Source organism: Anolis sagrei, chromosome 1 (assembly GCF_037176765.1).
Source record: "Anolis sagrei isolate rAnoSag1 chromosome 1, rAnoSag1.mat, whole genome shotgun sequence".
In the NCBI taxonomy this organism is placed as follows: Eukaryota; Metazoa; Chordata; class Lepidosauria; order Squamata; family Dactyloidae; genus Anolis; species Anolis sagrei.
The window spans coordinates 143006656-143018262 of NC_090021.1; the positions used below are offsets into that span (position 1 = coordinate 143006656).

Sequence of the window (11607 nt, forward strand, 5' to 3'; positions counted from 1 at the left end):
CTACACCAGGGGGGTCCTCAAACTTTTCAAGTCAAGGGCCTGTTCCACAGTCCCGTGAGACTGTTAAGGGGCCAGACTGGAAAAATATGAATGATTTCCTATACCTGCTGCACATATCTTATTTGTAATGCAAAGAATTTTTGAAAGAACAATGAAATATTTAAACTTAGGAACAATTTTAACCAACATGAACCTACCTGTCTTTCAATGGGAAGTATGGGATTGCCTTTAGCTTATGAGATAGTCAGGTTAACTCGCATTGTTGTTGTTGTTGTAGTTTCAGACTTAGGGCAACATTCAGTCTAAAGTTTAGGGCAGGGGTCGGGGAAATAGGTACTGCTTTGGCGAGAAGATAAAAGGTGCCCTGAAAAGCATGTTGGCAAAATCCAACCAGGAAGGCATCTATGGATGACAGACTCCTCAGTATGGAAAATGAAACAGCAGCACCTCCCCATGGCTGAGTTGAGCACATCTTGATGTGGGAGATGAAAAGAGGGAAGCATTACCTGTGTTTATGTACTGTCTGTCTTTGTCAATGGTATAACGGCATTGAATGTTTGCCATATATGTACCTGTAATCCGCTCTGAGTCCGCTCAGGGATATAGAGTGAAATATAAATAAAGTTGTTATCATCATCATCATCATCATCATCATAGTTAAAGTCCATAGCTTCCGATTCTGTCCATAGCTTCCAATTATCTATTAATTGTCTGTCATCCTACCTTTTAGCTACTATTTAAATGTCCCTGTTCCTCTCTCCTATATCCACTTTCACCCTTCAGTCTCAGCTTATTTCAGAGGCTGTAAACAGAATCAAAGCATGGAAGCAGTTTGTTCAACTCAGCAAGGAGAGGGAATATGATATGGATTCCGCAGCAGACCTAGGCCCTTTCCACACAGTTGTATAAAATCCACACTGAACTGGATTATATGGCAGTGTGGATTATATGGCAGTTGAACTGGATTATATGGCAATATTAGCTTTGAACTCAAAGTTCAAAGCTAATATTGTGGATTATCTGCCTTAATATTCTGGGTTATGTGGATGTGTGGAAGGGCCCTTAGGCAAAGGCAAACTGCTGCAGCCTCTCCTAGCTTCATCATCCATAACTTTTGCCTTCCTGGTTGCACCCTGATATTGCTTGGCCACACATAGACTGGTTTTCATCTCTGAAATGTTGGACAGAATTTTCTTTTCAATGTTAGGCAACCAATAAGTCATGATGGTAAAACAGCTATGTATCAGTAGAGAAAATGATCTACAAACATTGATCCTCCTCTGTTCATGAGTCTTCAGCCTCTCAGGTGGACAGAAATGAATAGGTATGGGAGATGGAGATTGACAGAAAAAGGTCCAGGTAGAAGGGAGAAACAATGGTATATTCATAACAAAACCAATGTTTTTATTTTGTATTTAAGGCAACCGACAAAAGGAAGAAGAGCAAGATAGAGCCCGAGATTTGGAGACCAACACAATGGAGAAACCACAAGAACGCCCTGTGAAGGAAGAACAAGGCCCAAATGAAGAAGAGTTTAAAAGGCAGGCCGAAGTGGGTGAAAAGTGGCATCCAGAGGAAAAACAACATGGTGGAAATGACGACGCAGAAGGGGATTCTTACTCCTTAGATGAAGCCCATAAAGGAGAAATCAAGGAAGAGGATGATAAAAGAACTGAGGAAGACGGCAGCTATAAAAGAAACTTCCCCAGTGAAGGAGAAAGCCAAACAAAGAAACACAGTGAAGACCTGGAAAGTGAGCTTCAGGATAAAAATATCCTTCCTCCCCCAGGAAAGGTGACTGAGGATGACTACAAACGCTCTGGAGGCCAACAGGAGGAAATTATGCATAGCCAAGAAAGGAAAAATGAAGATAGCAAGGAAGAGGAAGATGCTGAGGAGGAAGAGGAGGAGGAGGAGAGCCGTGAAAAGTATCACCATAGTTTTCATCGAGAATATGAAGACTCTTCTGAGAGAGAAGATGTGGATACAGACAAACGAGGACATAAACCAAGTTATTACTATAGGAAACCAAGGTTGGGCAGCTCCTCAGAATATAAGAGAAGGTATCATGATGAGAAGAAGGATTCACCTGAAGAGTCAAGTGAGGAAGAACGTGAATTTTGGGATAAAAGAAGCCACTACCCCAAACATTATTATGAGGCAAGACATCATTCTGAGGAGAAAAGAAACTCAGTCGAAATGCATGGCTCTGAAGAAATGGGGGGAAAGAGCAGGAATAAAGAGCATCCAGATAAATGGCAGCCCAGTAGAGAGGACAGTGAAGAGGAAGATATGGGTCACCACAGCTGGGGAAATGAAGAGAAACAGCGTGATCTTGAGAGGAAGAGACTCAGGGAGGAATTACAAAAGGAGCTGAGACACCAGTATGAGGAACGGACCCCTCACAGCAAGCCTAGTGAGGAAGATGTAGCCAAGGAACATAGTAGAGATGAGAAGAGGCATCAACATGACAAAGAACGTCTGCAGTTACAGCTGGAGGAGTTGCCAAAGCTGCAGAATATGGAGAAGGAGGATCGAGAGCAGAGATTCCACATCCCAGAAGAAGGAGAGAAGGAAGAGAAACGGCATTATCCTTCTGTCCTTGAGAAAGAGCTAGAAGAAAGGCACCACAATGAGAGGGGAAAGCATGTTGCCAACAAGAGGACACTTCTTCTTGAAGAGGGCTATCCAAGGAGCCACTATCTTGTAGAAAACGTGAAAAGAGCTGTAGCTCCATATATCCCTTACTACCAGCAGTTCAGATGGAAGAACAGACATGCTGAAAAGAAGGCTGACATTGGAAATCCTTTTCTGGAGAGCGAAGAAGAAGAACCCAGATCCCAAATGAACGAGCGAGACTTCTTCCCTGAGTACAACGACTATGATTTGTGGGAGAAGAAACAACTAATGGATGACCTTGGTCACAAACACAGCGAGAACAACAATCTTGAAAGGAGTCACAAATTTGAAGTGAAAAGGCAATACAACAAGATGGATCAACTTGCCCATCTTCTGAGCAACCGAAAGAAATCAGTCGAATTCCCAGAACTTTACAGTTCGAGGGAAGATATGAAAAGGGGGCACATCATAAGAAGTGGTGAAGGAAAGCTCAGGCAGAGGCCTCTGACCCAAGAAGAGGTATTGGATTATTTATTTTGTTGGGAAATATATTGGCTTTGAAATATGAACAGAGTTTTTAAAATTTCAGCAGGATGATCTTGATTCATTTATGCATTTGAGCCATTCTGAGTCCCTCCATGGATGTTAGGGAAGAACGGGATACAAAAGTTTTAAATTAATTAATTAATTAAATAGTTTATATCTTGTCTCTCTCCCAGTATGGGTCTTCAGGTGGATCACACTGTATATAAAATCAAATATAGTTAAAACAATGAGTAATCCAGATGTTTGAAAAGCAATTAAATAAACAGCAGTGTTAAACAATATTTGCCAATATTATACAATGACTACTTTGTTGTGCCTGCATAGCTAAGTAGTTATGTCTGCATAGCTAAGTAATGATGCAGGATGCAGTGGGTCCTTGGTATCTGTTAGCGTTTGGTTCCAGGATCTCGTGTGGATACTAAAATATGCGGATGTTAAGTCATATTATATGCTATAGTATAACAAAATGGTATTTCATATATAAAACTAGCATATATTCTTTCCTCCCCACATACCTTTTTCCCTTTCCCTTTTTCCTTTCCTTGTGGCACCTTCCTCCCCTTCCCCTTATATACGTATATCAACTTTATTTCCCAGTGACATCACAGCCAATCCTTCATGTAGCAACAGCCAATCCCAGTGACATCACAAAAGACCAACTGTCTTTGAGATATAGACAGACAGGCGACCATACATACATATATACATACATACATACTTTGACAAAAGCAATGGTATTCCCCATAGTTACCTATGGGAGTGAGAGCTGGACTATAGGGAAAGCTGAGCAAAGGAAGATAGATGCTTTCAAACTGAGGTGCTGGATGAAAGTTCTGAGAGTGCCTTGGACTGCGAGAAGATCCAACCAGTCCATACTTCAGGAAATAAAGCCCGACTGCTCACTGGAGGGAAGGGTATTAGAGGCCAAGATTAAGTATTTTGGCCACATCATGAGAAGACAGGAAAGCTTGGAGAAGACAATGATGCTGGGGAAAATGGAAGGAAAAAGGAAGAGGGGCCAACTAAGGGCGAACTGGATGGATGGCATCCTTGAAGTGACTGGCTTGATCTTGAAGGAGCTGGGGGTGATGATGGCCGACAGGGAGCTCTGGCATGGGCTGGTCCATGAGGTCACAAAGAGCCGGAAGCGACTGAACGAATGAAGAACAACACTTTGACTTTTAAGTATATAGATAGCAAATCAGGTGTGCCTTTTAGATTTAAAAAAACCAAGGTTTAGATGTGGAATCATAGATATGAAAGATTGGATGTACTGGCAACCTTTAGTTACACCTGTGTAACGAAAAACATCTATGTAACTAGGTTTTTTTTGGGGGGGGGGGTGTCAGGAGTGTCCTGTTGTGAGAGAATTGGCCATCTGCAAGGACATTGCCCAGGGGACGCCTGGATGATTTTGATGTTTTATCATCCTTGTGGGAGGCTTCTCTCTTGTCCCCGCATGTGGAGCTGGAGCTGATAGAGGGAGCTCACCCGCCTCTCCCCGGATTCGAACCTGCGACCTGTCGGTCTTCAGTCCTGCTGGCACAGGGCTTTAACCCACTGCGCCACCGGAGGCTCCTATGTAACTAGGTGACATCTGTGTAGTTAAATAATACCTCCTTGCCCATCTTTCCCAACCCACCTTAAGAGCTTCCAATTGAATCCGGCACAGGAGGTCCCGGAAAAGGCATCCCATCTAGGTGTAAGGACGATGACTTTTCCACTCCCCTCCCAGCAGGCTACAAAAGGACTTGAAATAGGTGGAGGTCCTGCTTCTGATTGTCACTGCCTTACTTGCTGGTGGGAGGAGAGTGGAAACACTCCCCTTCTTGCATCCCATTTGGAAACTGAACTGCCCTTCTTTGTCCAGTCCATCTGCTCAATCTTAAAATGGACTGGGATTATATTTATGTAGTTTACAGTTGCAGCATGCCTTACCAAAAACAGAGCAAGTATAGATTTGTAACTACCCTGCAAATCTGTAGCCTGCAACACTTAATACCAGACATTACTTTAATGGCTGTTTTAAAAGGCGTTTTCTAAGTGGTCAATGGCATTCACAAAAAGACATTTCACCCTCTCCATTTCTAGAGCTTATTATTGGCAACCTGATCGTGCTGACATGTGCAAAGTCCTTCCTGTTGACACTTCACATCCAAATAGCACACAGAACCAGCAGTGCGTTGCCCTTAGAATCTGGCTTTGGCTGGATTTCACTCAGTCCTCAGGTACCCTCAGATATCATTTACACTTGTGCCTCCTTGGAATTACATAACATGCTGATATTTACCCTCTAGAAACTTGTCAGCAAAAGTGAACACTTAAGAAAAGGTGTTCCATGTACGATCTTGAGAGCTGGAATGTCAAGAACCCGGCATTCAGCTGCTTGGACATGATAGAACCGATTTCCAAATAAACATATATATGAGTACACTGTCAGATAGGTTCTTGCTTCCATTAGCCGTTGTTGTTTATTTGTTCAGTTGCTTCCGCCTCTTTGTGACCTCCTGGACCAGTCCACATCAGAGCTCCCTGTTGGACATGGCCACCCCCAGCTCCTTCAAGGTCAAGCCAGTCACTTCAAGGATGCCATCCATCCATCTTGCCCTTGGTCGGCCCCTCTTCCTTTTTCCTTCCATTTCCCCCAGCATAATTGTCTTCTCTAAGCTTTCCTGTCTTCTCATGATGTGGCCAAAGTACTTCGCCTCACTATCCTTCTCTCCAATGAACAGTTGGGCTTTATTTCCTGAAGTATGGACTGGTTGGATCTTCTGGCGGTCAAGGCACTCTCAGAATTTCCTCCAACACCAGAGTTCAAAAGCATCTATCTTCCGTCACTCAGTCTTACTTCTGGTCCAGCTCTCACATCTATAGGTTGCTATGGGGAATACCATTGCTTTAACTATGCGGACCTTCGTTGCCAGTGTGATGTCTGTACTCTTCACGATTTTGTTGAGATTGGTCATTGCTCTCCTTCCAATAAGTAAGCGTCTTCTGATTTCCTGGCTGCAGTCTGTGCCTGCAGTAATCTTTACACCTAGAAATACAAAGTCTGTCACAGCCTCCATGTTTTCTTCCTCTGTTTGCCAGTTATCAATCAGTCTGGTTGCCATAATCTTGGTTTTTTGGATGTTTAACTGCAACCCAGCTTTTATATTTTCTTATTTCACCTTGGTTAGTAGGCTCCTCAGCTCCTCGTTTTCAGCCATCAAAGTGGTATCATCTTCATATCCATTAGTCTACCGAATGATTTAAATTAGTTCTATGGCACCCACACCTACATCCAAAGGAAGAGAGGCTGCAGTTTGCTTTGTAATGCTCTCCAGAAAATGATTCATTCCAATGAAATTTGAGTATGTCCAAGACATGATGGGAACATTTTTCTTTTCCCATCAAGGGCCACATCCCCTCAAGGGTAATGTGTTGGAGCCACAAGGTGATGTAGGCAGAACAAGAGCCAAACCATGGACGTAACTTCAAAATTCTCTCTCTCTCTCTCTCATTGGCTAGAATTTAGTCTAAAACATGTTTATATGGGTTGAAGAAATCTTCATCCACCTTGGCCTTCATAGGGTGCTACCTGAGAACTGCCAAAATGCCTCTGTTTAGAAGTGATGTTTTAGAGCTAAGCCTTTGCTTTTCATTACATGTAAAAAACCAAGCACAACCCGGAGCCACATCATAATTATTTTTTAATGTTAAAGGGGACTGGGATCCAGAGGACTTTGCTTTGATTTCTGGAGCCTCGGTTCCCCTGCCCTGATCTAAATGACATAACCTCTGCAATTTATAGCACATGACTATGTCATCCTAACCCCATAGTTGCTTGCTCAGTGATTTCAGAGAAACATACTGTACATGTCTTGCATAATATTTGAAACCGGAGTATGTTGTTTCAGGGAAACACATGTAGCCTTGAGGTAATCTTCTCAGATTCATAACCACAACTATCACATGGCAGGAAGTGCTGGAGTAAAAGGGAACTCACAGTTCTAAATAAACACTTGGCTGAAATTATAAGGTTTATTAAGAAGCATGCTTGTACTTTAAGATCATGTTGCTGCTGCAATGTTGACAATATGTCTAATATTATTAATATTATGCAATGCTATAGAGCACTATGCATGTCAGTATAAGGTTGCGATTGATTACTGTTCACAATGGTCATGCATTATATCCAGTATCATTGGCAGCAAGCTTCTTAATGCCAATTGCTGAGGAACACAAGAGGCCCCCTGGTGGCACAGTGGGTTAAACCGCTGAGCTTCTGAACTTGCTGACCGAAAGGTTGACGGCTTGAATCTGGGAAAGGGTGAGCTCCTGATGGTAGCCCTAGCTTATGCCAACCTAGCCATTTGAAAACATGCAAATGTGAGTAGAGCAATAGGTACCGCTTCTGTGGGAAGACAACGACGCTCCATGCAGTAATGCTGGCCAGATGACTTTGGAGGTGTCTATGGACAACGCCGGCTCTTTGGCTTAGAAATGGAGATGAGCACCACCCTGTAGAGTCGGACACAACCAGACTTAATGTCAAGGGGAAACTTTACCTTTACTTTACTATGTGTGAAAATGATCTTATAATAAATAATAATAAAACTTTATTTATATACTGCTCTATCTCCCCAAGGTGGACTCAGAGCGGTTTCCAAGTAACATCACTCAAACATACAAAGGAAACAGCATAACATAAAATTAACAAAACAACATAAGCATAAAATTATCACAACAACACATGTATATTAAAAATAATCCTGCCTTGGGATTATTGCTTCCCATAAACTGAATATGAAACAGCAGTATGATACTGCAGCAGGTAAAGAGAATGTTATTTAAATTTGCATTAATACAGCTGAGCAAAGTAACACCCCTGCTATCTCTATCAATACAGAAAGGATATTTGCAGTATCCTTTCTCTATTGGTCAAATAAGTGCCATGAGTGGCAGTTTGCTCCACATCCTAACCATTCAGTTCTGTGTGCCTCATTTTAGGAAGGATATAAACAGGTTGGAGTAGCTTCTGGCAAAGGAAACAAAGATGATAAAAGGCATTGAGAACAATATATATATATGGAAAGGTTGAAAGGCTGGACTTGTTCTGCTTGGAGAAGACTTTGGGTGACATGACTCATTTCATGTAATTGTTGTTTGGGCTTGGCCTCATGTAAGCCGTACCGAGTCCCCATCGGGGAGATGGTGGCGGGGTACAAATAAAGATGATGATGATGATGATGATGATGATGATGATGACTGCTCTCTTTAAATATCAAGGCTGCCAAAGAGGAGGGGCAGGTTTGTTCTCCAGTTTCCTAAGGAGTAGGACCAGCTCTAATGGTTGTATAGTTGACTGTGATGGGACCTCTCAATAGTAAAAGCAGTTTGGGAATTGAACCAATTGCTTAGGAAGGTGTTATAGTCTCGGTCTCTGGATCATCATTGAGGGATCATAGGAACTGTTGTCCAATAAACTACTTCCTAAGCCCCGGGTCGGATCCCTTGGGGTGAAACATATAATTAAGTACCAGCTTGTTCAGTTTCTTTCTGACAGAGTAAACATAATGAGAGTAATACAGCAACACTGCCCCCTTCTGTGCTGCTCTCTTCTGGTGCCGGAGTTTTTTGCAGACAGAAACGGGTGGCTCCTGAGAGGCCCAGGAAAACCAACAGGATCATACTGTGAGGAAATAAATATGTGCAAATAAATTATAGCCATATGTAATTTTTCCTCACCATGGAGTTTAGCAGTGAGCAGACCTTTTATGAAAAAGGTGGCAACCAAATAATACAAATGCAATAATTTGCAACACAGGCCCCTTCCACACAGCTGAATAAAATCCCTTTTCTTTGAATTTTGGGTTATATGGCAGTGTGGACTCAGATAACCCAGTTCAAAGCAGATATTGTGGGATTTTTCTGCCTTGGTATTTAGAGATGTACGGCTGTGTGGAAGGGCCCATAGTGATTTGTAATCTAAAGCTGTGTTGTCATAATTTATTTTATTTCCCATTCTTCACAGGAGAAAGAACTGGAAAATCTGGCTGCAATGGATTTGGAGCTCCAGAAGATAGCTGAGAAATTCAACAGTAACCGGCGGGGATAAATTTTGCCTGGCCTATTCTAGGAAATGGTGAAATCTGGCTTTATTTACAGTATCCTTTCTCTATTGGTCAAATCACTGCCATGAGTGTTGTTTTCTCCCCTCCTTAACCAGGAATGCAGTTTACTATCCACAAAAAAGTGTGATTTACATGAGTGCAAGAGAGCATCTTGATATTCCCAATATGCTAGGGAGATCTGAGCAGCATGAATTCTAGTGTATAGACTTCTGTGCAAGACATTTTTAAGTGTGTGTGGAAACAATTGTCTTTGTGTTCTTCAAAAATATATTCTTTGTTAGAAATAATAAAACCACATTGTCCACAACATCCACACATTTGCCTCCTCTGTTAAGTCTTAAAGTGATTTATAGTGTTGTGGTGGTCAGATGGAACAAAAGGCAAATCACAGCTTTATGTTGAAGGCATGGGAGCCAATGGGATGGATCGGGAATGGGAGGCCAACCTGTGCTCAAGCGCTCTTCAATGGTTCTATTTCAAGCCTTTTTAGACTTCCTTCCAAAATTCATTGTGCCAGAATTCTGGAAGAAAATGGACTATACAAATAAAAACAAAAGGAAAATGTGGAAATGAGAAATTTAGAAAAGACCGAGCCTAGCCTTGATTAATACATGGATGAGGGGACCACCAATTAATGCCAAAGGCTATACAGTAGGCCCTCTATGTTGGCTGAGGTTATGGGTGCAAGACCCCCAGAAAGTAAAAAAAAAAAAACTTTAAAAACCCTATTTTTGAAAACCTAAGAGAACACCTCTCTGAGAATCCCTGGATCCTCCAATGTGACTCCTCCAGCAGAAGTTGACCCTAGAGTCCCACCGGAGGACCTAACGAACCCTTGAGAGAATATATGTATTAATCAAACCTGGAAATAATCAAGTCTGCAAAAGTTAAACCCACAAATGTGGAGGGTTGAGGACGGAACTGTCAAAACCACCTCTGAGTACTCCTTACCTAAGAAAACCCTAAGAAATGCATGGGGGTCCACCATAAGCCAGGTGAATTGAAGGCACATATACACAAATGCCTCCTGAATAGAAGCTTTTCAAGATATGAAAGAGCAAAGAATTGAAGTCAGAGCTTCCAACGCACAGTATTTGTGTCCCAAATTCTACACACCTTGAGCCATTTCTAAGATCTGTAATGAGCTGGACATTAGTTGCAGGCAATCTCAGTAAAGCAGAACTTACCAGATACCCGTGAAAACACAATTTCATATACTTCATATCCTTGAAGACCTGAGAAAATACATAAAGGTATCTACCGCCAATGAGGAATGGAATAGCACTTTCCTGTTCTATCTTGACAAAATAAGGGATGATAGGAGCCATTCTTTGTGAAAGCACAAATAGCCCCATTTGAGGAATGTTGGATCTGTAAAGATTTGCTGGGGGGGGGGGGGGGAGATACATAGGGTATGGAGGAATTGAGCTCTTGTTCTTTTGAAATCACATTGTAGGAAGTCTCCGTTATTTATGAAAAGGAAAACTACATTGGGTCTTCTCCTTCTTCTGGAATTGGTATAATTGCTGCTTTCCTGATCAGGATCAACTGAGTTGAAAGGAGTAACTTGTCTGATGGGAAGGGGCAAAAGGGTGGGGAAAGGGGCATACTTCCTTTCTCTTCCAATGATCAAAGCGCTGCCACTGTTCTGCACGATTATATGAACAGGCTGAACTATTTGTGTCAGAGTAAGCATATTCAAATTCAGGAAGCGAGGTGAGCTCCCGCTGTCAGCCACAGCTTCTGCCAACCTAGCAGTTCGAAAACATGCAAATGTGAGTAGATCAATAGATATCACTCCAGTAGGAAGGTAACAGCACTCCATGCAGTCATGCTGGCCATTTGACCTTGGAGGCGTCTATGGACAACGCCAGCTCATCGACTTAGAAATCAGGATGAGCACGAACCCTCTGAGTTGGACATGACTAGACTTAATTTCAAGAGGAAACCTTTACCTTTACTTTAAGCACATCCTGTTCCAATGGAGGATTTGTGACAGAGGCAATAGAGACAATAGCAATAGGTCAAATCATGACTGTGTGGTAACCAAGAACTCTCTATCAATGTAGCACTACAGTACTAGCTCTGTTTTGTCTACTATTGTTTTAGGAAATCAGTCTTGCATACTACAGGTGAATTACTCTGGAGATCCAAAAGCAAACCATTGGGTTCACAGTTCAGATATTCAGAACTATCTTAAGAGGTAAAACGAAGGTATTATTTGTATCCAAGATAGCACTTTCCTGGGAGGAAATCTGAATACAGATAAAAATATTGTTATCGTACACATGGGCAGTATGCACAGTTTCTTGAAACAATACATCGG

At 42.1% G+C, this 11607-nt stretch overlaps 1 protein-coding gene across 1 annotated transcript in view; it reads left to right on the plus strand.

The window, feature by feature from the left end:
* The window catches only part of CHGB (chromogranin B), a 30553-nt gene extending 20965 nt beyond the window's left edge, over nucleotides 1-9588 (plus strand). The window contains exons 4-5 of the mRNA XM_060786221.2: nucleotides 1421-3138; nucleotides 9182-9588. Coding sequence (XP_060642204.2) covers nucleotides 1421-3138; nucleotides 9182-9265 — 1802 coding nt within the window. The 3' untranslated portion in view covers nucleotides 9266-9588. The remainder of the gene's footprint in view (nucleotides 1-1420; nucleotides 3139-9181) is intronic.
* The last annotated feature ends 2019 nt before the right edge of the window (nucleotides 9589-11607 follow it).